This window comes from Falco punctatus (assembly GCF_963210335.1).
Source record: "Falco punctatus genome assembly, chromosome: 3".
Taxonomy (NCBI): domain Eukaryota; kingdom Metazoa; phylum Chordata; class Aves; order Falconiformes; family Falconidae; genus Falco; species Falco punctatus.
In genome coordinates this window covers 61,100,654-61,126,731 of record NC_137582.1, presented here as the reverse complement: position 1 = coordinate 61,126,731, position 26,078 = coordinate 61,100,654, and the positions used below count along the sequence as shown (strand labels likewise).

General features: G+C 40.4%; 1 protein-coding gene across 3 annotated transcripts in view; it reads right to left on the bottom strand.

The window, feature by feature from the left end:
• Positions 1-6,139: 6,139 nt before the first annotated feature.
• Positions 6,140-26,078, bottom strand: part of RALBP1 (ralA binding protein 1) — a 34,621-nt gene continuing 14,682 nt past the window's right edge. For 2 of the 3 annotated variants that reach the window (XM_080378987.1, XM_080378988.1), the window contains exons 2-10: positions 22,478-22,771; positions 14,538-14,981; positions 12,380-12,729; positions 10,828-10,989; positions 10,261-10,392; positions 9,652-9,759; positions 8,754-8,875; positions 8,224-8,347; positions 6,140-7,945 (exon numbers count right to left, since the gene is read on the bottom strand). In XM_080378987.1, the coding sequence (XP_080235113.1) occupies positions 7,682-7,945; positions 8,224-8,347; positions 8,754-8,875; positions 9,652-9,759; positions 10,261-10,392; positions 10,828-10,989; positions 12,380-12,729; positions 14,538-14,981; positions 22,478-22,721 (1,950 nt within the window). In that variant the 5' untranslated portion in view covers positions 22,722-22,771 and the 3' untranslated portion in view covers positions 6,140-7,681. Of the gene's footprint in view, positions 7,946-8,223; positions 8,348-8,753; positions 8,876-9,651; positions 9,760-10,260; positions 10,393-10,827; positions 10,990-12,379; positions 12,730-14,537; positions 14,982-15,251; positions 15,347-22,477; positions 22,772-26,078 lie in introns of those variants that run through there. The other variant, XM_080378989.1, reaches the window with a different exon arrangement.

Sequence of the window (26,078 nt, the reverse complement as noted above, 5' to 3'; positions counted from 1 at the left end):
CAAATCCCTAGAGAACTAGGCAGGGTGCCAGCAGACTGTCAGAAAGCAGTGAGCTCTTCAGGCAGGAGGATATCTGAGCTCTCCCTGCTGACATGGAGAACAACTAAAAGTAACTAGTCCTTTCCCAGGCCAGATGATTTCCATTTGAGAAATGCATGTTGAAGTCCAGTGAATTTCCGCATTTTTTTGGGGGTACATAAATCCCTTTGTTTTTTGCCTCAGTGACGGTTGAATTGTAGTTGGGTCACGTGTGTGATTTCTAAGGTGAATGGCATCAGCTTTTTGTTGAGACCAGAGCATGCTTCAGGTCATCTAACTGTGAATGGAATGCAGTACTCACTGGAGGAGTAGTGAGACTTAAAAAATAAATAAATAAAAAAAAAACTTAGCGTTTGAAGTCCAGAATGAACATATCCAACCTAATTCCATTACTGTACTATCTACTTGTTCCACTAGTCCAGTAAAATGAAGCATTATATCTGATCCATTTAGGTATTTTCTAGTTATTTAAGGGTAAGACACCTTTAAGTTGAAAAAATGAGACCGATCTTGCTGATGCTTTATTTCTCTGTTCTGTGTTTCTTCGGTACTGGTGTGGACTTGTGAATTTGAGGTAAAGTTTGAGGCTTTTCCTAAGGAAAACTGAGTGGTTTCAGTTGCAGAGTGCTTGAATTCCCCTGACGTGGAACAAATAATGATCATATTGAGGGAAGAGAAGAAATAGCTGTCTTTCTCCTTTTTCCTTCACCCAGCATGTCATGGATCTGTCTGCCTCTTTTTCTGCTTCATTTGGTGATTCCCAAGAAGTGAAAGGTAAGGAAAGGTTTGCTTTATTCTCAGCATTGCCCAAGAGCACTTGATCTGAGGGCTGTCGTCTCTATTGCTGAACTTTGATAGGGAATTTTCTCATGCCAGCAGTGTTAGTGGTGTTGGTAATTCAAGCTTCAACTTGTCCCTAAGGATATGGAGTTTGGCAAAATGTGTATCTCTGTTCTGAGCAGTGAAGAAAGATGTTTTTTCTGTGGGACAGTGCCTGGGAACACTGCCAAAGATCCTGGTGAATTCTCTCGTGTGTCTTCCCCAAAGAAAGATTTATATCTCAATTGATTTCTGTTTTGGTCAGGATTTCTTGAGCAGAAAGTGTGGTGGCTACCAAATTGTCATCTGTTGGTCCATGGTTTCCCAAAAGCAGTATCACAGCTTTACCCCCACCTTCTTGGGAGAATACCAGATCAGTCCTGTCTGGCTTTCTCCCTCTTGCTGTTTTTCACAGCAGGTTTTCTGTCTTTGGTTGTTCCTGCCCAGAGAACGTCAGGATTTTGTAGGGCAGTTTCCTCACCACGCTTTCCTGCGGATGTCATGCCAATAAAAACTGGCAAATGACTGACACCCCCTTGAGGGTAGTTTGTTTTTAAACGAGACATGACTGATGCTTGGAAATCAGTTTTTACTCTTTTGAGTGTCCCAGATAGCTGTTGCACAAATTCCTGGCCCTGTGGACAAGATCTGAGGTTCATTAGGACTACAAAATAGCAGGTTAATTTTGGACCAGCTGAAATAAATGTTTACATGGGCTTGGCAGGTGTAGGTCTGGCAGTGATTGTTTTCATGTTCAGCCAGTGGATCATAACCCCTCAGCTGCTTGTTACGCACTTTTTAGTGCTTGCCCCCTTTTCTCTGCACTGTCAGATGCAAGGGTTCAGAGATGGTTGATTTGAGTTGGTGGTGGTTGGGCAGAGAGGGGAGAATGGCAAAGTCTCTGCTCGGCACGCTCTGACGCTTTGATTGGGTTCCTTCCCATTGGCAGGGTCTCCTTTTGTTCCCTTGTCCTTTGTGTGGAAGCTGGTGTGCAGTGCTTGTTTTCTGACCTCATTTCAGCCTGGGGACCGCTCTGTCTTGGTAGGATGGCAAGAGGAGGCTGAGACAGGCAGATGGGCAAAAGCTGGTTCTGTTTCATCTGTTCTGTCATGTCAGTTCTCCCCTCCCTGATACTGCTGGGAAAGGCTCGTCTTCCTAGCTGTGCTGGCGTTCAGACAACATGGAAGGTACATTTAAAGTAATTAATCTTTTCTTTATATGCAGAGTTAGGACATACTGTTGGACTGCCTTAAAAATGTAACATTATGACGGGAAAGGCCATTTAAAATGTGCACGATCTTCTTCTCCCCCTGATCCCTAAGTGCTTTCAGACTCTGCCTTTTAGTTTTACTTAACTTTTACTTTATTTTTTACTTGGATCAGAAAAGGAAGTAAAGAGCCCAAGGCAGTGGGATTGTTTTGGGGTTCGATTGCTGTTGAGGTTGGACTACACCTAGCCGATTAAAATACACTTGTGATTTAGCAGAGACAAGTACAGAGATATTTAAACATCTCAAAGCCCTCTAATCATGGTCTGCTTGGAACACCCATTTCTGCAGAGGTGTAGTAAAGTTGTATGGGAAATGTTTTAAAAGCATTAACTGCAGGTTTTGAATCGTGGCTGTGAGAAGTGAAGGTACTGAGCACACTTTTCTGCATGTGTTTTAACAAGGCTACTGAGAGGAGGAGAGGTGCGCTGTTTGAACATCAAAAGAAATTTCAGTTGGTTTTAGTCAATCCGGGTTTCTTGGGTAGGTAAGAATCCCGATAAACTTGGTTTGAGTAAGGGGACAACAAGGCTGAGATGGGGCCTGGGCATCGTATTGGTCATTTATTTCACAGTTGTTTCTTCTGGTCTCTTGACTGAGGGCTTTTGTGTTTTGTTTCGCTTTGCTTTTTTTTTTTATTCACCTTCTGGATTTTTGTGCCTGACGGTGTTTTTTCCTACGAGCAGTACAGTCAGCAGAGGTGTCCTCCCCTACCTCCCTCCAGGTCCCACACCGCGATAGAACAGGCACTGGCTCGCAGGACCGGGGTGAGGGTCTGTGTGAGGGGGGTGCAGCAACAGGAACGTGGGACTCCCAGGCAGACCTGTTGCTTGTTGGCAAATGGCGTTCCTTGGTGCAGAAATCTTGGATGCAGTGTTCCCACCCGTCAAATCAAAATGTTTAGGGGCTGCTGACTTCCCCAGTCGTCTTCTGAGCTGGAGCTAAGCAAGGCTGTGCTGCCAGCTCCCTTCCCCCTCCGAAGGGGAGCTTCAGGCTGTGGGTGAGGGGGGCAGCATGGTGGTTCCTCTCCCAGACTGGGGAGTCCAGCAAAAAAGAAGGATTTGGGAAGGGGAAGGCCCATGCTGATGAGCCCCAGTTCGCAGTGAGCTGGTCTCTCCAGCGGCCGTGGTGCGTTCCTGTTTTGGAGGATGGAGCAGCCCTGACCTGATGGGGCAGGCCGGGGAGCTGCATGTAGGGAGGAGTTGGGTGACAAGTCAGAACGATTTGAGGAGCAGCATTAGAGGTTTTAGGGTGCAGCGACCTTTAGCCTCACAGTAGAAGGGCTCTCGGCCACTTTTCTGACTCTCATATAATCGCAGGGTACAGGCAGGGCAGGGCATGGGGCCTGCCAGCAGTGCAGGCTGCTCCCGCTGCCCTCAGCAGTAACTTCGCTGTATTGAGAGCTCTTGTGTTTTGCTGTTCAGACAGGGAATTTTTCCAGTGCGTGGGAGTGGGGTTGTCCGGTTAAAATCATATGCTTTGCAACATAACCCTTTGGCAGGCCACCTCGTTCAAGTCTTTTAAGATAGCAATGCAAGAAACTCCAGACAAAACACGGTAGCGGTCTGTTGCATCCAAGAGGGTCAGCAGGGAAAGTGCCAGGGCCGAGTCAGGGGCACGGAGTCTCCCAGGGGTCTGTTGTGACAGGTGTTACTTTGGGTACCCACAGTCTGTGACCGGATGGAGGAGCAGCGGGGAGCTTGGGCCAAGGCTGTGCCGGGTCTCCCAGCACCAGGAAAGGCTGACAGCCATTGCCTGGTAGAGTGCAGCGCTGCTGGAGTCCGTTGTAAAGAACACTGCAGAGAACTTGCGCTGCTGGGTAGAAGCCCTGTTTGGTCTGAACGAGGCATTTTCCCCTCTGCAGATGAAACACTGTGGGTCAGAGGTGCATGCTGAAAACAGAAAACCTTGGCAGTTTAAGCTTGGTGAAACCTTTTTTGGCAGAGGTTCAGGTTGGTGCTTTAATGATATTTTTTTTTCTTTAATTGAAACAGAATAGTCTTACATGATCAGGTGTAAAATTCTTGGCTTCGTACATAGAGCTAAATCTAATTTTTGAAGTCTATCTGACAGGACGGAGAGGTAAAAATGAATCTCTCAGTGCTAGTATTTGAATTAGCACCTGGAGGTGGAAGCTTCCTGTACAGCAGTTCTTTTATCTTCATCATGGATGATGAATTTCTGGAACACCTTATGGTTCCCTGAGAGGAGGAGAGAAAACCTTTCAGAAGGTGGCTTCTGCCTCCATCAGAATGAAGCTGAGTTGAAAACCTGGTGTGGACAACGCAGAGCCCAGGAAACATGGAAGGCCACTGGAATGCAGCAAGGTGTTGGGACACAAGCTGATGGCTTTAGACTTGTGGTAGGGGTATGGTCTGAGAGGGATACTGCCCACCGTTTTAATTTTTTTTCTCTTTTTTTCTTACCAATAAACACCACCACTCCTTTTTGACCACTTGGACAGTAACAGTTCACTTCAGGCTGCTATTTTTCAGAATGGAAGGACATTATTGGGAGGAAAAAATCCCTCTTTGTACTCAAGAGGCCTGAAGTTGGTTTGTACAGTTGCAGTATTTCAGTAAGCGATGAGTCCAAAAGCGGTCACATTTCCAGCTGGAAGTCACCTGCTGCTGGCCAAAACCAGGTTTGTGTCCTGATTCATGTTGGCATTGTAGTCCCGCTGGCTTGTTTATACGGTGCTTCTTGCTCCTTTGGGTTTGTGACTGGTCTGACATCTGTTCCAGGGTTGTGTTGGAAAGGACTATAAGGACAAATAAGGTATGTAGTTGTCCCCTGTCCTGAAGTAATGCTCCGTGGTGGAAACACCTAAGATTTTCAAGAGGAAAGTGGATGGGCCACATCAAACTGTCACAAAAGTTGTCAAGAACACTAGAATAAATGTTGAAGGCCTGTTGTTTCTTCATTTTGGTAAAGGTAAGTCAGTCTGGCATCTGACAGAGGTGGTGTTTCTGCACTCAGCACATACAAGGTGCACGCTGTTGACTTTAAGTCAATTTCAACGATGCTTTGATTTAGATAAATTGAAGATAAATATAGATAAATTCAAGACCTCACAAAGGTGGCTTGCTGTGCCGGTGCCACGGGAGGTGATCGCTTGAGTACCGCAGCTGCAGATTTCACGGTAAGGCACTTGGGGCTGGTAAGGCAGTTTTATAAAGTGATCTGAATAACGCAGTCAAGATTATTGTATTCTAATTACTTTCCACTTTATTTGAAATTAGCTTTGGGGTTTTTGGCTAAGTATTCGCAACTGCTGCACAAAGTCTTTGAAAGCTGCATCATGGAGTTTATTGGGGCAGGAAGAGCAGCCACCTTGCCCCAGCCCCACTGCCCCTGGGTGAGCACCTTGCCCACAGCGCTTCTGCAAGGGGATGGTGTGTGCCGCAGGGCTGGGAGGCTGTGGCCACCTGCCCCGGGACTTCCCCTAGGCTGTCTGGTTTCAGTGCTGTCAGTGGGTGTTTGATTTGGCCAGCACTGACTCACACCTAAAATTTTAACTACAGCTTGACGGGAGTTATTTTATCAATAACTGTTTATCGTTGGACATAGCATTTAAAAGAACATGAAAGAAAGTTTCAAAGAAGCATCTTTCTGGTGTTTTGAAACTAAAGTTCTGGTTGTGGTTACAGTTGCTGTATTACTGCAGGAGTAGCAATTCCACCTCCATTTAAGACTTCAGTGGCAACACAGTTCAAGTGCCTTGTAAAGAACGGTGTTCATGTGTTGGAAGTAATGATGTGAACAAATAGGATGGTTTTTACCTTTGCAACTGAAATCTCTAGTAGTAATAGAGAAGCAAAGTCTCAAAATCTTTAATTTGATCCAATTAAACTTGATCTTTAGCTGAGTTACAGAAGTTAACAGTATTCTGTCAGAGGAAAGCGGTTAAGGAAGTCTGAACGCATTTTTCGTATAAACTTCTCAGCTGCAGGCAGCTACCCAAGAAGAATAACTAACTATCATTTGCATTATGGAGCAGATAAATCAGAAACTACTTTCAAATGGCTGTTGAATTTATTTGTTTGATAAATACAATCCTAACAAAATAAAAGTTAACCAATATTAAGAGATTTGAAGAACATTAGAAAAACCCATGACAATTCAATAGGAATTAGTGTGAATTAAACAAAAAAAAGTTTAAATATTGCCAGCAAATATAAAATGTTTGTAACGAAGGCAAGGGAGAATGCTTTAGTTTACATTTGTCATCTGACCACATTTTCTGTGTTTATAAACTTTTTTTTCCAAATTTTAAAAAAATACTATGCTGTTTTCTATAACATATCAAAGCATTATTTGTACAAAATCAAATCATGGCCAATGATTCACAACAGTGCAATAGATAAAGAATACAACCACATCCAACAGGTGCTGAAAATAAATATCCAGATTAAAAAATAAGATAGCCTATATGCACTCTGTGGAGTTTGCTGTCTATATATGGATTGATGGATGAGTCTTGTGAGTGTATCTGAAACATTAAATGGCCCTTAAATGCCAGTGTGGCTGGAGACTTTTAAAGGGTACAAGCACTAAACCAGATGAAACCAAAAGTAAGTCCCACGTGGTGGCTGTTGGCTTTTTAAACAGCAAAAAAAAGAGAGGCTATTGCTGAACCCACAGTGCCTCTCATTGGCATCCTTCTTCAGGCTTGTTTCTGCAGAGAGAGATGCTATATTGCTTGGTCAGGTAGATGTCTCTTAAGTGACATAACCCACCCCTGTCACTGCCTAAAGCATCCATCAGTGGATTTCTCAGAGGGACTGAAACATTCTACATGGACTAAAAAAAAAGCTCTTGGCAATATGGCAACAGTGTGAACACAGCCTGTCTTAAACACAGGTATGATGACGGTGGTTTATGACTAAATGGGTTACCTACATTGCTAGTAGATATGAACGGCTCTCAATGAACATTTCCATCGTACAGGGACATAAATGTAAAAACTCGAGAGATGTTATTCAGCACATTTCAGAACAAAAATGAAGCTTAAGGGCATGTTAGGTAAACACTATACCCCACAGTCTCCCAACTTTTCAGCCAACCCAGAATAAATTTAAAGCTCCCTTGTATATAATCTGCATCAGAAAGGTATCAAAGGCACAAGCAAGAAGTGACTAGGTTAATAAGCAGAAATAATGGTGAATGAAGATGAAGAGATTCACAAGGCAAATAATTAGTAAGTGTGGGTGGGGTGGTGTTTATTTACTGAAAATGAGATCTTCCAATTCTGCTCCAAATGAATGTATATGATGATTTTGGTTTAAAATAAAACCGTTACTGAATTACTTTAAATCACCTGAAGGAAACCAGTCTTGAAATAATCTGATACTAACTGGAAAACTTTTCTGGCCTCTCCAAACTCACCTGAGTCTGAGGAGTAGAAGCCACAAGTATGAGAGACAAAAGTCTCCAGGGCTTAAAGAAAAGTTTCTTTACAGAATGTACACAGCCAGCAATAATTTGTGCAGTTTGACTCAAATTACAGTAATTTGCACAGTTCAGTTGATATTATGCATATCCAAGCAGCCTGATCAAATTGGAGTTTCTTTCCTGTCTTTACTTGGCGATGGCTTGACTTGCTGCTCCTTGCTTGCTTTTGGCTGCTCTTTGGCTGCTTTTGTCTCCAGGACACTGTCTCTTTGCTGCTGAGAAACACCCCCGCGTTTTTCTGGCTCCTCTTCTTCCTGCACCTGCTGCTCGGCTTTAGCTCGCTGCAGTAGTCGAAGCTGCACTCGCAGTTCTATGATGGCCTCTCGCTCCTCGTGAATCGCCTGGTTCAGGTGATTGTTCTTTATCTTTTAAGTAAGGAAAACAAACATCAGGCTCCTCCTGACAAAGAGCTGCTTGTAGCTGGTGGGGGCATTTAGCATTGGACAGTGAAGCTTTGCTGTTAACCTGGACAGCAATGTGGACTTGCACACAGCGGTGATTTAAAAACAGAGCACGTGGGTTGTACCCCTCGGCAAAACTGATGCAAAACTACCCGTCTGCACATGTGCAAACATGTCTGCAGACTAAATCGAGTAACCATTAGGGAGAAGAGTAGCAGCTAATAACAAGATTCAAATCTTACCTCCAGTTCTTCATTCTGCCTCTGCAAATCTTCCAGGATGACCTGCAGTTCCTCCTCATCTTCACTCTCACTTTCACTCTCAGAAGAATATTCTTCAGTTTCACTTCGGCCGTGCTGCTGGCGACTGAAAGATCAATGACAAAGTCCAATTTAAACGCTTCCTCAAGTCTGCCAGAACTGTAGCAGCGTTAAAAGAGTGAACTTACATTCACTGAATAATCTGCAATGGTTGTAAAAACAGTATCAGAATTTCCTTTCAAAGCTTAATTAAATAAACCAGTTATTTCCTAGGGGGGATTTTTTTTTTTTGTAGTGCAGAGGGTCTAGTTTCCTTTAGATCATAATTCCGTTGTTACGCTAACAAAATATTATAGTTGCTGAGATTTCAGTAAGAGGCAGCTTTCAGATGTGATGTTCATAGGGTGAGCTTTTAAGTGTAGTTTAGAGTATGATTTCAGAAAAGCCTCTATGTATTTTTAATGAGAACGCTCTCCTGCTGGGGGCTGTGGTGCCAGTAGTTTCTCTTTTACCTTTGTATTTCAGCTATTTCTGCTCGAAGGCGATCTATTTCTTCCTTCTCTGAGGCAATCTGTCTCCGCAGAAACTGCTCCATGGCCAGCAGTTCTTCTTGTTCTGTTAAAATCTCATTCTCCTGCAACGATCAATTAGTTCACTTAAAGCCCAGACTTTATTTTCTACAGGAACATAAATACGAGACTATGCTCTTCTCTGGCATACTTTCAGTAGAAGTGGTTAGCATGCCTGCTTTGAAATCCGATTCATCCAGACCACAAAGCAAATATATGTTCAAAATCAACAACGTCTGTTCTGAATCCTCGAGACTATCGCTGTACTGAATACTTGTGGCGATGACACACCAAATTCTGCAGGCCTGGCTGCCTGTTTTTCCTTAAATCACAGGAGGGGAAAGCTCTGGCTAACCAGTAAAATAACTAGAAAAACTGAATTCTAAAATACTTCTTTGAAGATGAATATAAGGAGGAAAGTACACTGGAAAGAAGATCAAAGCTACTGAGGGAAGCAAAGGAAGGTAAAAAAAGCCAGAGCAGTGCCTTACTTCCTTTGATCAGCAGGACAGTAGTAAGTAGTTAACAGTATTAGAACTGGTTAGATCTGGAAGTGCTTTCTAAGTACATTAACACCACAGAGGCTACTTTTTCTTTTTTTGCACAGGGTCTCTTTTCTGCGTCAACAAGTCTACTCAGCTTGGGGTTCCCTCCTGCAGGCAGCATTCCTTCCCTAATTTATTTACCATTAGAACAAAGTCTTGTATTTTAATGGACAGAGAGACCCCCTTTAAGCCTTCCATTCCCACTGCATTAGAAGGAACAGAGAAGCGTTTAGTATTTCTGAAAGATACAGAACAAGAAATAGCAGCAGACAAACAGGAAGGTGCCTGCCATCTACCTGTGCAAGTAGAATATTTATAACTTCTTCATTCTCGTTCATTTCTTCTTTGGAGACATCCTCCTTTGAAAGGCTAGCAATTTCTTGTGCAATCTTTGTTTCACACTCCTGCCAGAGAAAGGGAACAACTTTCAAAAGGACAGCTTCCCTGGTCACTATCTACTGTAGAAATTTTTTTTTTATATATATATAATGTATTATTTTCCAAATTCAGAATCACCATCTCAGTTGTCTTGAAAGGTTTCAGCAAGGTCTGTCCCTTCTCTGGGACATGAGACAGTTTGGAAAAAAAAAATGCTTCTGAAGTTTGTTAACCTTGAGTCTTCCAGTAATTCCTCTTGGTACTCCAGGACATTGTTTTAAGCATATAATGAATACGTGCTCTGTGAAACATGAATTTTTTAATGATATGCTTGGCTTTTTTTTTTTTTTTTTTTGTAAACAGCTGTGAAGCACTGAAGATCTTGCTGTCCCTAGGGAGAGCCTGCTGACCAAAAAACGCAGTACAAAGATTGAAATGTGGTTTAATCTAACTGGGTGCCTTTGCATCATTGCAAATTAGGGATCTGTGATTTAGATGTTTGGCCAATAAACAGAAAAGTTACCCACCTGTCTCTTAGCTTCTCTTAGTTTCCTCTTAAGAGCTGTTAAAATTCTTTGCACCTCCCAGAGTCTCTCTTCTTTGGATAAGTCTTTTATCCCTGCCTGCAAGTCTCTGTGTAAACAGTTCAGTAGAAACTCCTAGAAATATTGCCAAAGTAATTAGTGTCTTTAAGGTATCATAGCAGGGCAGACAAAATATCTTTTTGGCTTTGTGGCAACAGGCTTAAGAGTCCTGGTTTTCAAAGCTTGATGTCTAACAACACGTGTTAACATACATTCAGCACATGATCTACATGTTCTTAACACGTTCTCCTAGCCTCCCTCCCACAATAAAAGTCTTGAAGGACAGAGCAACACAATGCACGACAGACACTGCTATAATCATTGCAATACTGTAACAACTTTAAACCCATGAAACAGGTAAGAATATCACCAATCTCTTTCCAGTGGTCTCCGCTGACAGGATAATTGTGATAGAATTAAAGAATAGGTTAGAAGTTTATGAGAATTCACTACCAAATATATACAAGCCAGCACAACGAGAAACAGAAAAACACTAAAGTAACTGCCAACCTGTCGCCTGATTTCTTCTTTGATGCTTTCTTGTGTTTCTGGAAGTGCTGGCATTGTTGCCATATTTGACCAGCGAAGAGGTTTTGTCACCTGCTTTAGGGTCACATTCCCAAAGAACTCTTGAACATGTGTAAAAAACACATACAGGACACGGTTGCTGATCTGCAAAGAAAGGACAGACAAGATACTGGTTAAGAAAATTTATTCATATCACGTATATCTGTGAAGCACAGTATCTTTCTTCACAAACAGAACAGCCTTTACTATGCCTTTCTGAGTGTTTGTCCTAAGAGGTTAAAAGCTAGATTTAAAATGATGCTTTCAATGACCCAGCGCTGGGCTCAAGGAATCACTTCAGTCTCTTTCACCTGTGTATCTGAGGCATTTTCACATGTCTTAATTTCCATCACTGGTAGATACAGAAATGTATTAAATCTTCCTTTTTACTCACGTAAAGGTAGTGACAGCAACAGGTAAGATGGGACATCAACCATACTGTGCTGTGGCTGGTTGCTGGCTACCTTCTCTCTCCTCCCCCTACCTGAAAGTCTATAACTTCTCTCTCAAATAATTTAGTATGGTTGAAAAAAGTAGTTTGAAAGGACCTGCTACTGTATTCCTTGTTTTAACACGAGACAGAAGCAAGTATTTATTTTGATACTACACCTTCCATTAAATTTCAAAAATTTGTCCCGAAAGGAAGATCAGAGTTCTGTCACTACCTACTTTTTAACTGCTAAAAATCTACTTAACAAGACATGATTGGGCTTGCATTGTTTTATATTAATTGTTACTTTTTTTGATAGCTAGAAAGTGTCTGACACAGCAAAACAGCCAAGAATGATACCCAGCCCTTTTGCTACTGGGCCTCCACCTAGACTCTTAATTATAAAGCCTAGCTTTTCTAAAGTGTGGGTTTTCTTCTAGAAGACCTACACACAAATAATGCCACGTTTCCATTACACACAGGGCTAATTCTGAGCTGTATTTAAATTAAGTATTTCTAAGATGTTTATTAAGGACTTAATTAATGCAGAAACCACACCATCTTACTGGAAAACAAGTCAGTTGTTTTTCCCCAGCCATTTGACTGCAGACACCAAAGCCATTATACTGAAGTCCTTACTGCACCAGGAAGATCCATTTGTATGACAGGGTTGTACATTGGACATGGCTTGATATTAAAATTAAGCAACAATATAAATATAGTCTTCACTAAATTATCACTGAATCAAAAGCCCACAGAAACTGTGTATCTGCATGAATTATTGGATGAATACTTCTGTTCACAACTGCATTAAAACCCTGAGAACAGTCTTTGTAATACTCTCATCATAAATCAAATTTCAGACCCATAGCATGCAAGCTCACATTTAAGAAAGTCTTTTCTTCCTCCCTTCCCCGCACTTTAGGTTCTGAGGTATAAAGAGAAGCTGAAATTTAGCTTAACTGTATCAGACAATACCCAATTCCCACCTGCAAGAGAATTCCTACAAAGAAGTCTTTCTTGGGCTGTAGTTCTGCTCTGACCCTTGCAGCGTAGTGCACGTACCTGGACAGTAGGGCTGAGCACTATAGAAATATTCTGGATGTTCATTTTTGTTTCCAGTTCCTTTGCAATAACATGGTCCATATGCACAATCAGCCAAGAAATTAGGAGGTGGTTACACTCGGGCAACTCTTTCAGCAACCTCTGGCACTCCTGAACTTTCTCAGCTTCTGTGCTCTTCCCACAAGCATCTTCAAAGCGGGGCATTAGCTCTTTGGTAAGCAAATTTTCAGGCAGTTCTCGTAGGTACTGTTTCAGCAAGCTGGCTACTGTATTGGGCTCATATTCTTCCAGGTTGGGAGATTCTTCTCGATCATAGGCTGCTTTTAGCTCATCAACTTTTGATTTTATTCCTTAAAATATTTAGATCAAGAATTAAGAGAAATCTTCAATTGTAAATGTGTAATAAACTTTTTTTTTTTGAGATGCATTTACTTCACCTCTCCTTACAATTTAAACTAATTGAAGAATACCTTTTTAAAGTTACCCACATGTAACAAAGTTAAAATCATGACTCAAATTACGCGATCACTGCTTCTAAAAGCACTGACTACTACTGTGAAGCAAAAACAGCACTGCTGAAGCTCTGAGTCCAAACTGGTGCCAGCATTCCCTTCCCTATTCAAGGAACATAAAATAGGGTGGAAGGGTAGGGGAACGTAAGATCAACTGTGTATTGGCATTCAGCGTCTTTCTGGCTGTTCAATTATACAGCCCTACACCAAGTAGCAAATATGTCATCAACTCAAATATTGTGCAACACGTTCCACCTATAACAGCTTTCCTCTGTCAAAACAAACCCCACACTTCTTAGTTTCCAGATTTCCAGCTGGCCCTCCTCAGTGGAAGAATCCCACACAGGATTCTTGATTTGAGGCACTGCATGAATAAAAGTGTGTTCACATAATTACTTAACCCAGCCAAGATGTTCCGTAAGATGGTTTTATAAACTCAGTGACATTCCAATCTTCCCAAACTCATTCTTCAAATTTTCATTCTTCAAGCTCAAATACCCACGTGAGTTACACCAACTTAATGCAGTGCCATGGCTTGGCTCATACACAATAAATATGAAGTCAGCCCATGGTAAATGCTGGGTAAAATATGCTCAGTTTCATGTCCAAATAAGTTAGTTGGTCACCACAACAGCTGGTAGGTTGTTAAGCCACTGCAATTGTCTCTCTGAGCTCCCAGTTTAAACCATGTCACACACACAAGAGGGTGCTATTGCGCTAGAGAACACCAGGAAAGTACAAACGCCAAAAGTGATTGAGGGAAAACACACCTCCTCCCGTGAAAATTCCCAACACACTGTATCTTGAAAAAATACACAACCAGAATGTTCCAATAGGCAAGATGAAGAAACTGTTTCAGCTGCTGCAGTATTTATGCATGCCTACCAAATACCATGCAGATCAACAGCATGAAGGCAGCTTAATGAAGCTTTTAAAATCGTTTGATTACTGTTTTACAGAGCTAGGCAACTTGCTTCAAATGCTTTCCCTCAAATTCCTTTTCTCACTTGTTCCTGCTCCCTTAAACATACCCACAGAAGTACTTACACAAGTTATATATTGCAGGTGCGGTCCACAAATAAAGGGACTGTTTTGTTTCATGTGACTAAAACTGATGTTTCATTTATGTTAGCTGGTGTTATGCAACTACCATGGTTAATTAGCCTGCTGTTGCTAATCTTAAACAGTGAAACCTGTATTTTCTGCTTATTAGTGCATTAGCTCGATGAAAAAAAATTTTTAAGAAAAAAAAAATCACATAATGGAATTAACTGGAATAAGCAACTTAGGGGGAAGCTTAAGTAATAAAAATCATATCTTTGCTTTTGCAATCAACTAGCACTGTATTTCTAATGCAGAAGTAAAAAACCACAAGCTGGACATACTAACACATTTTATTCATCCTTGCCATCCTATCACAAATGGCCGAAACAAGTGTATTTTTACTGCCATTAAGCAGAACCACCATATTAGCAATTTTTCTGGTACTTCAGACTTACGGGTTTAACTTTAGCTACCAGATTATCTTTTGGATAATTAAAATTAATGCAGCTATAAACAGAGTCTCTATGTGATGAAAATGCTAAACAATATGAAAATTGCAAGTAAAGACCTTAGGAACCTGCATGTCAGTGTGCCCAGAGTACCTGAAACTCTGTAGATGCCTTCACATTTCATGCCATACTTCTCTACGTAATCTATACATTCACGGAAAACTGCTGGCAGGCGGATGCCATCGTACATCATGGTCCTGTCTACTGCATCAGACAAAGGAATGCCAAACACGGGTCTATGACTTGGAACATCCACTTGAGGTATCTCTGTCTCCTGAATTGGCTTCTTCTTTTTCTTCTTCTCTTTCCACTGTTTTACAACATCTGCTGCAGTTAAGTCTTTTGACTTCTTCTCCTTATGTTTGTCTTCCTTGTGTTTTTCATCTTTGGGTTTCTCTTTTATTTTAAAATCCTTTTCCTTTTTTTTGGAAAAGCTGGGTTTCTTGAAGACATGTATTCCCTTGGACCGCTTTAACTTTGAAGGACTTTCAGCTTCGTCACCAGAACTGTCCTCTTGAAATGCAGCATAACCTTCCGCTATTAGGCAAAGGAGGAGAAGGCAAGAGGACAGCTGTAAGCCTGTTTAGTTTCTAGACAGCATATTATAACAAGGAGAGAACAAGAAGTAGTATGTAAGGAGCAGAGAGAAGAAGCAACACAAATAAAAAACAGTGCCTGCCTGACTCTTCAGAAGATTTTATTTACACAATTAAGTCGACAAGGATTAAATCAAGGTTGTATAACCACACCAAAGATAAGCCACGCAGCTCCTGAACGATCTAAACAATTAATTCTTTATATACTTACTCATAATGGCAATGTCCATCTTATGGGCTAGTTTCCCATCTAACAGTCAAGGAAATGCAAAATAAAAACAACTGTCTGGCAACTTCTCTATGTTCCTGTAATCAACAGTATAAGAGTCGCTGTTAAGGATCATCTACTGCACACAAGTTAAGTCCAACAAACTTCTATTAAGAACAAACTAAATTTCAGCCACTTAACTCCCCAATCCCTTTCCAGAATATTACAAATTTTAAGGTAAGTATGAAGTTAATAAAGTTTCAGCCTCAAATAAAATACAGGGGGGAAAAAAGGCCAAGCACACTTACTTTTCCACTAGACGAATAAAACAATTCCAGTACCACTAGCACAATACCTGTCAGCAAAGGCGTGTATTTGCCTTAAAAAGCTTATGTGAAAGCTTCAAACAAGTCCATGGATGGAGTGCACCGTTTCAGCAGCAAAACACCAAGTGCTGACTAAAACATGCACCAAGTGCTTTTATTAACTATGCCTCTGCAGCTAGCCCTGCCTATCCTTCAGGCAAGAACAAGAACATCTTTAAAGGTGGGTTACAAAAAAACCCACACCAACAAAAAAACAACCCACATCCAAACCCAACAACAAGTCAATTCATTGTGATTTTACCTGAAAGCTGGCCAACAAAGATGACATTTTACATGCCATTTGCACCAGTCAGGTCCCCCAAGGCAGTGGGCAGCAAGCTCTTGATCCTTTGAGGCTCTTCCACTACCTACAGGCAGTGCCTCTGCCCAAGTCAGAAAGCATGCCGACAGCCAAGTGATCTTCTGGTGCGAATAGTTTTGGGTGGTAGAAAATTACTCCCTTAGATTACAAAGGAGAGTATCGCAGATGAGATTAGAGGCTGTAATTTTTACAGGTGAAAGATCTTATGCAAAAGAACAAGGGGACATTCAGTCTTTTGTTCTTCCAACCGTAAACTATACTAAGCTGCAGAGTTTCTCAGCATTATTTCAGCACATTCAAGGAGCTGTCTGTATTTTGAAGCCTCTGTGGCTGCTCTGTAGAAGACTGCTTTTAATAGTCAAATAAATACAAGAAATGTATTAAAGCATGGAACTGGCATAAAGTAACGAAAATGGTTTGACCACGTCACCCTTCCTATCACAGACTCTTCCCTAGGACTACCAAACATGCACCGTTCATAGAAGACAGAGAAAGACCATAGCACTGTTCCTGTCCAAGTGAATTTTAATATAAAAATGCAAAAATTAACTGGAGGACAACCAGCAACCGGGTCTCATCCTCCCAGCTTACTGGCTACACCATCGTTCACTCTTTTTATAATCTAAATGAGCAAGGAAACCTGCAGCACATAAACTAAGGATTCAGATCTCACTCCGATACAGGAAGACCTGCTGGTGCGCCAGCCACAGGACGACGGAGGAGCACACACCACCACTGTGTTCTGTGAGAACGAGGTGGGGCTGGCACAGAGTTTCAAGATGGGCTTCACAGGTGTAACTTCCAAACAGAATGGCAGACCCTCACCAGCCAGAGCCCAGGCCAGCCTGCCCTCGATCTGTCCTGCTGGGCAGCTGTAACAGCTCCCAGCCGAAGAGCGCAGGGGTCCCCCCCACCCATGGAAAAGCATTTGCATGTCCCCTGGGTCAGCACAGGGGACCCAAGCTTGGAGGTCAGTGCCACCAGCAAAGCACCTGCCTTGCATGTCTCAATACTCCACGTTGCAACACAAACCTCAGTGCCTTTCTACATCTGTGGTAACGTGACACCAGCAACAGCAAATTACTGAAACTGGTATTTCTTGACTTCGTGAGAAGACATGAAGGAGCAAGTTAAATACAAACCCAGCCTACGTTAATTTGTCTCAGTGACGTTAAGTCAACAAAGTTTAGAAATATATACTAATTACAGATTCACTGAGAATCTCCCACCCATACCAAGATAGGATTTGCATCTCTCTCACAGTAGCCTCATTTTCTCTACCATACTTCTAGTAATAAAATTACTGTATCCCTTTCACCGGTGATACAATATATTGAAACATATACAACCTAAATTCATAAAGAACACAAATTATCAAAAGCACTTGACAGATCAGGTAATTTTAATGTGGAAAGAAGTATTACCTACAGTTAGTAAACTGGTATTTCTATCCACTGTTTCCTTAAGACTTCTAGTACTAATAGTCTTTTCCCCCATCACTAATGTATGTCAATGACGTTTTCCTGCACCTATATGAGACTAGTACTGATTTAATAAATACTCCAGTTCCACCACCGCAACAACTGGACTATCTGCCAGTTCCATGCTCAGACGTTGTTAGACCTCCCCACAAGCATGCCTTCACTGCAGTTATTTTAGATGTGATGCTGCAAATGTAGCCCTTATCTTACTGAAAATTATGAAAACTTCTTTCAAAAAGAATTAAAAAAAATTCCAGCGTTACTCTGGAAAAATCTAACTTACAGGCTTAAAAGCTTTGTTGTGCAGCGAGGCCACTGTTTCTATCAGTCTGCATCCTTGGGAACACTTCTCCTGCACTCCTACAATGAAGCTATAAATGCATAATATAGTATTTACTGTTAACACAAAGCGTTGTATTATGTAGAGTTGCCACTTATCAAACCTAAAAGATACATTTTGACATCAAGTCTCTAATGAGTTTTTAAGTCATTTATACCTCTATACCTAATTTTGGCTCACTGCGGAAATCTGCATGCATCTGTAATTAATTCACTGAAAGAAAACATGGATTGCTTTAACATATGGAAGAATTAGTAGGTCAAATACGACTATATGGGCCGATGTGCAATGCTAGCATTAGTTGTCTAATTTCAATTTGTCAGAGGGATTGCCATCAGCTTGTATACCATTTCTAAATAAAACAGTAAGACACACAGGGATGCAGAACGAGCTTGGGTAGATTGCTTCTATTTCCTCTCCTCACCCACAAAATGTATTGTTGTTATTAATAGAAACTTCAAACTTACAGGCACTACCAACGCTTACTATCCAACTTTCATTTAGACCAGTTTGCTTTTAATATACGTTCAACTTGCTGATGTCAGCACAGCACTCCCAAACAAATTCTGCATTCAGATTAGCGCACAGTGCTATGCAAGGAGAGCAAATTAAGTTGAAATATGAATTTTGCCTTGCTTTATTTTGATTTAAGATAATTACTGCCATTGAAAGGTAGACTTTTAAACTGTTTGCAAATGGTACTTTGCTAAGTCAGCAGAATAGGATGTAGCAACACAGAAAGATAAACCTTGGTATGAAGAGCCTTTAATTTATCACAGGTTGAAAATTCTACTAACTTCTTATTCTGTAGATCTGGAAACTGTATTCAGAGTTTCCTTACATACCAGATCAGTAAAAATAATGTTTTGGCTGCAACAGCAGCTACTTGATTATCTTCTAGGATGACAATGGCCTCCTTACAGTTTCTGACAGACTCCTAGAGATGTGCAGTATCCACTGCTACTGTAGAATCCATCTCCATTAGCACTCTGCGCAGAACTGAAGGATCATAAGCACAGAGACAACTTACAATGTCATTGCTCTACCTGGAACAGCTGGGAATATCGTTAGAGCTTTTGTATGGTTGCTGCATGTCCATATTCATGAGCAGAAATTATTTTGGAGAAAAATCCCTTAAGATGACAGGGGAGAATAGGCTGGCTCTTCCACCTGGTAGTACCTGGCGGAGAGCTGCAGATCACTAGAACCTCAACTCAGCAACTCAGAGGAAGAAGGTTAACACCCCATTTGGACCAAAGATTGTTCAGAGCAGGTCACCAACTAACAGCTGGAATACTTCAGCCCTCATCTACATCAACAGGACCCTCTGCCCAATACAACAGGAATTTGATCTTCAAAAATATTTCCTGAAAATTTCAGACGAGTTCATACCCATGATATTACTGTCCTTTCACAAGATAACTTTGTTTACAATTCAACCACTTCTCCATTTTCCTAAGAATTATAAAAAGAAAAATTATTCTAAACAAAAAAATCCTAGCTGCATACTGAACCCATCCTGCCCAACGGAATCAATCTTCCAAGTAAAATGAATAAGCAGAGTAAGATCTACCACATACAGACTCTCTATCTACAGAGATTTTAATAGATAGAATAGCTTTTTCTTAAGTATTTCTTATAACCTTTTTCTTTTTCAAGGAACTGCATATTTTGTGACTTTATCAACATGTGATTACTGACAGGTGGTTAAACATTAATTTTTAAAAATCAATTATACTGGCCACGGTCTCATATAAACCATTACTGTTTAAAAAAAGATCTATTTTTGCTCTCCTGCTGTCCATGGAAGAACTTGTACTGTGGCAAGGGATATTTTGAGTCAGGGAACAGATCTGAGTTAAAACTATCAAAGTAAAAAGAAAATTTTAATCCTTACTAAGTCCCCTGATCTAACTCACTCTGCAGCTAACCAACACTCAGTCTATCACAGAGGAATGGAGAGCAGAAATTAGTCGCTGAAAAGTTTTTCCAGCAGCTGACAGGCCACACAAAAAAACAACATTCCATTTAATTTTCTATCGTCTCCAAAACATTTTTAGGACTTTTTCCCCAGAATAAATGTTATGCATTATTAGGTTATTGCCATTAACACGAAAAATATTGAATCATTGTATTAACCACACAGGAAAAAAGGTCCCTTGCTAGCACACAAAGATGCTTTTTTTGATATAGATAATAATACTGAAGCTAAGTGCATTTCTCACACAAACAGGATTTATCTGAAAAAAAACTGAAATGAGTAATCTTGGGATATTTATCCTTCCTGTCTCCACATACCCTCCTGCTCTTCAAGCATTTCTGAAGTTTACATTTAAAGTATTATCAAAATACCCCCAAATCATTGTAGGACTAAAGTTATACACAGTTTCAGTAGTTTGGATGACCTTATCATTAATTCACTAATATTTTAAGTTCAACAAACATTCACTCTGTCATAATTTAATGTCAGCACTTGTCTTTCTCTCACTGAAATGTTCAATGGTATTTGTTGAAACTTCAAACTACATGACCACAGCAGGTTGTCCATTGTCCAAAATCAAAGCAGGGAGCCAGAAAGGTGAAAAGAAACAATCTGAACATGCAACAGAATTTAAAAGATGGAAGAAACTGAAGAATCAAAAGAATGAAAAGCAAAGTTGGAAGGGGAACTCTTAAAAATCAACCGTGTTAGGAAAGTGTAAAGAACCTTTGTCATTTACATAAGTAGTCTGTTCAGGGCATACTTACGATAACAACCGTTTATGGACTGTATGAGATGTACTGAAAGCTTTGTATGTTAACTTACACTTACATCTGACTGGCAATTATATGACATACTTATATTAAGACTAAGAAATTATGAATGCTTTTTACATTACAGCTGCAAGAGAAATTGATTTTTCCTAATTTTTGCATTTTTGTGTTTTTGAGGATTTTTCATACATTTCAAGCTTCTTCTAAGTCACAAAAATTGCTTTACATCAGCTATAAAACGTGTTGTAAACCTTGCAGAAGAAAGCAGTTACAGTGCTAGTGTGCACAGACCTGCATGTATTTGCTGAAGAAGCATTTTTCCTCTTCAGCCTTCAGTTAGACTACCACCATGAGACATGCTGAATTACACCATAAAGAAACCCCCGCTACGTATAATGCTGACCTCTAGCAATTCCAAATTTAGAGGTATCTGATGCAGAGTTGTAACAGAAAGCCAATTTGCAAGAACTCCAACTACTAATAGCCTGAATTTAGACCTATCCAATCAATACCAAATTTTCACCACCGATCCAATAATCTGTATTAAGTTGTCACTTTTCTTAAAACCTGTAGGAATTTAAACTGTTGGTTTTAACTTGAGGATAATATATTTTTGAGTTACAGTATTCCTTAGGCACAAAGCCTTTAGATAAAATAATAGTCCTTCTAAACTGTGGGAGAAACAATGCCTGCGTTCCAGGAAACTGGTTTGATTAAAAGCAGTGCAGTGGCAGTAAATTCTTAAAAAGTAATTATTTAAATACATGCATGCACATTACAAATAGTCACCATATTCATTCTGACAGAATACTGTGTGCTGATCTTCCAAATTTCACATGTAAGAAGAAGCCAGGGTACACTGGCACCCAGAGCTTCCAGGCAAGAGACAAGAGTCATTGTAAAAGAGGAACGTTATTTCAACATTTTGCTAAAACAATGTCAGTTAAAAAAGTACTAGCATTTGGGCTGTGATATTTAGGTTTCAGAGACCTGCACAGTAAGGATCTTTCCGGTACTGAGAGTGCTCACTATCAGCTTAGTATTTTCAAGTACTTTTTTCTTTCAGAATATGTAGAAAATTTCTATCGAATAAAAACTCTCATGTTTCTAAAATCTTCTGCACAAATCCAAAGACAGGAAGTAAGATTGATCTTCTGTTGATCTGGAGGAACAGTGCACTTTTCAAATGAAAACTTCCATTCTGGACACTGGTACACCGACAAAGGATGGATTCTATAGCCAAAGCTTTACTCTCCTCTAACCTTTACTCTAGTCGGTTCTAATAAATTCAGATCTTGATGCTGGCTTGCACGTTTTTGAACTCTGCAATACTTTGGCACTGCTAGAGGAAACTGCATCATCAGAGTAGACTGAGAAGCTAGACCAAAAAAAGGACACAGATTTTATTATTCTGCAAATAATGGTGCAGTATGCACATGAAAACTTGAGATGGTACACAACTGCAAACTCTGAACAATGAAGATATAAGGGGAAAAGGTTAAAGCTGTTGAAACTAACTCTTCCAAATTTAAAAGTACAAAATTCAGGTCAAACTTAAGAGTTTTGTTTTAGGTAGCACCTCAGCTACAATTTCAAAAAGCATCTATTTGGAAATACACTTACAAACCTCCACCTAGAATGTGATCAGATAATGAGATTAGAAGAACACTGTGGCAGTCAATTAGCAATGCATCGTTAAAGGTTTTAAATAAACATGTTTATGAGTAATTCTGGGCACCTGCTTGGCACCTGTATCTTCGCAATAAAAAACAAGTCAATTTTTTGGTTAAGGTGTGGGGTTTCTGGAAGAGACACAGGTATGGCACAAAACCTGTTTGTACAAGTTAACTTCCTTCACACATAAACAAGCCTAAAAAACCCCATTGGGAATACTAAGAAATTTTGAGAGAGAAAGCAAGAGAGAAAGAGAAATTATAAGCACGAAATAAGAGAAGTTGCCCACTCACTTCTTTTTTCTTTCTTCTTAAATTTTCCTTTCTTCTTCCCATGCTCCTTTTCATCATCAGATACTATATCTGGAGGCTCATGCAAGCTGTCATGAGGTGGTGAAGGCTCACCGGTGCGGTACAATCCAGGGAATTTTGTAGGGCTTATTTCTTCAGAGCTAGGAGTACGAGCAAGACCCCCACTGTGTTCTACTCGACGGTGTTCACTGGGGCTGCTAGTGGGAGGCAGGAAGCACTCAGTCATTCTGATTCCCTGATATCAAAGTGAAATTTTCTGCTACCTGTCCATCACACCTGCAGCAGGGAACAACAAAAGAAACCCCACACAATTTTAAACAATGGGTTTCAGAACACCTTGTTTAGAGCCCAGTCCCAAAAACACAAACAGCAATACCTTCCACAATGAATGCTCCAACTTTTGTCAAGACACAGTAATATCAGGCTCAGCATTTACAGAATCTGTCCATTAACTCCTAAGCCATATTAACATAATAAGGGAGCTGCTATTTTAGCCATTTGTACGTTAAAATATATTATGTATTAAATATCAGAATATTTTAACATTTGAAATAAATCTTACAAAATTCATAGGCAGTTTGCATACTGATTGGTAACATTTACTATAAAATAGTTAGCTAACTATTTTTTTGACATAAAAATAAATTTGTCTGGAGGCTCTGAGTGTTTGTGAGCACTGCACTTAAAGCAAAGATCATTATCATCTTTCCCAAGCATATTTTATAGATGCAAATAAGAACTTGCCCAGCCTGTTGCAATGGGGGGTGGGGGGAGGGGAAGAGAGTGTTAAAGCAAATCTGTCTTCTAATTATGCTAATACACATTAAAGAAGGTAGAAAAAGAATGAATAAGTTTTTTTGGTATACAACACCACCTTCACATTTGAAGAAGGTTTATCAGGTCATCCACACCCAGATGCTGGTACATTGTTTGCTTGAGAGTTAGGGCCAAATAAAAGCTTATATGCTGAAGGAAGCCAACACACAAATTCTCAGTGATGGAACTTGTAAGCAAAAAAGATCTTCCTAGCACATACATACTTCGGAATTCCACAGGATAGATATGCTGTACGGGACATCACACCACTGGAGTCCACTTTGCTGAACTTGGCCCTTTGTGTCTAAACGGTCACCCTCAGATATGAGCCCTTCTTTCAAGGGATGAAAGGAAAACAGAAATAAGAGTAAACCTTAGAAAAAGAAAAAATCTATTTCCCACACCCAGTGGTGTACTCGGATGACAGGTCAAGTCATGGTTACATGCTGACTTTAATCCAACTGAAATCTGTGCCGCTGTGTTGCTGCTGAAAGGAAACTGATCTACTGGAAGACAAACAGAAGAGCTTTTTCTTAAAGCCCCATCAGTTCCACACAGCCTGGCTCTCTGTGCAGCCATGCAAGTGTCAGGGCAAGCACAAGGAAGGCTGAGAGATGGAGGAAGATGCCCTGCACTGCAGACAAAGCGATCAAGGTGGCTGTGTAGCCATGGACTCAAAAAAACAGAATTAAAACATGTTATAAGAACGCACACAACCCCCCTATTAAACCTACTTCTGTGAGTAGTTTAGTCATGACAAGAGTGTAGATATAATACCTGTGGCTTCTGCCCTAGCCTTTGGACTCTGCAGTCACCTCTGGCACTCCTGCTATTTAATCCTGATGTACAGATTACAACCAAGGAGAAAGCAGTCAACCCTTTGCTAAGTTAGGCAAACAATCAGGAATACCCAGTATTTTATAAAATCTCATTCAGGGAAATAACACATACTGGCTGAGCAGGAACTCCTGATACATCATACAAACCAGACTATGACTTCTTATGCAAAAGCAGAAAACCTCTTTAAAAGAGAATAGCATTAACATGAGGCACAGCCATTTTCATTTTTGCCATGCTCGTTGGGTTTGTTATATTTTAATTTATATCAAATAATCCACTGCTATGCTAATTTGACATTGTGTTTAAACAAGTACATGGCATGCTCTAACAAGAGATTTTAGAAGAAATGTCCAGGTATCTGAAGAGTCTGACTTACAGATATCAAAAAAGGTCAAAAATATCAACTATATAAGCATTTTCAATATTAACAATGATACAGACTGGCCTGGCAAATGCTATTGCATCTTATCTGAGTATGAGAATGATCTGTAAAATTCCTACACAGCATTGCATCCACCAATTCCTCTCCCCCACCCCAAAAAACAACCTAAAACACCCCAGCAAAAGCTGCTAAACAACAGACAGTATTTCAACAGTAATTCATAGAATGAGATATTACATATAATTTTTTTAAGCTAATAGGACAGACCACACCTACAACAAATTGGTGCACATCTACAGTGGGCAAGATGGGCAAGCACACAGAGGAAAAAAGACAATGCCATTGCAAAAGCACAGAAAAGCCACCCTGGAAAATGAGGACACAAATGCTTTGCCTCTGGAACCTGGCAGAGCTCCTGGGATGAAACCAGCCTTAGCCCGAACATCGTACAGCACTCTTCAGCAGTGTTACTCAACTCCTGGGGCTGTCTTTACAGATTGGTAGAATATGGAAACACATAATATGGAATTATGTTTTGCCAGGTTAATAATTACAAATGTATCCAGCTAAGTGGGTTTTGGGGAGGGTCGTTGGTTTGTTTTGTTTGTGGTTGTTTTTTTTTTTTTTTTTTTAAAAAAAACTCTCATCCTTCAGTTCTCTGTATGCAGAACGCAGCGAAAATTTAATGTATGTATGTATGAAACCAAGTACCTCACTACAGGAGATCACTCACAGAGTGCTTATGGAAATTAACAATTACTCAGATCAGAATTTGAATAGAGCACAGTAAGAGACAGAATTATGACGAGAAGCAAAATATTCATGAGGTCTTTTCATGCTGTTCATTCTTTATTCTGGCTAAAGGAAAGACACTGACTAAAAATAAAGGTAATGGTGCATATTTGTAAATGTGACAAATTAAGACTGTACTTAGGTTTCATGTTTTTTATTTTACCGCTTTGAGAAAGCATTACTTTCCTATATGTGTAAATTCCTAGGCCTTTAAGTAAGGAAGAAATTTCACAATGCTCAAATTATATCCAGACTTATCAGCAGAATCAGAGCCTTTAGGCCTACCACAAAAAACTCTTCCACTTTTACTAATGGTTGTTAATGTACTGTTGCCGTACAAATCTGCACCTTTCCTCTGGCTCTTAACAGATTTTTTGCTGACAACAGTAACTGGTGAGACTGAAAAAAACATGGATCCTCTCAGCTGATTGTCTGCCAACTTCTCCCTCTCAGACTTGACTCTTTCTTCCCAGTCTGTTACTGCTTCAGTCCTGCCTCTGCAGCAGGCTCCTTGCTTCAAATTGCTTTTCACCTATGTGGTTCTCATCTGCCAGGAGATTCAACAACTCACTACTGCCACATGGGGAAGGTCATACTACTCCCTCCCATTAACATCCCCCACCCACCAATTCCAGTAGTTTGCTCTCCCAAGACCCCTTTGTGAGATGATTCAATTTGCTAGCTGCTCCAACAAGTTTCTGCTGCCGAGTTGGCTCATGGAAGAGCCCAATAAGCACTAAAGATGGAGAGCAG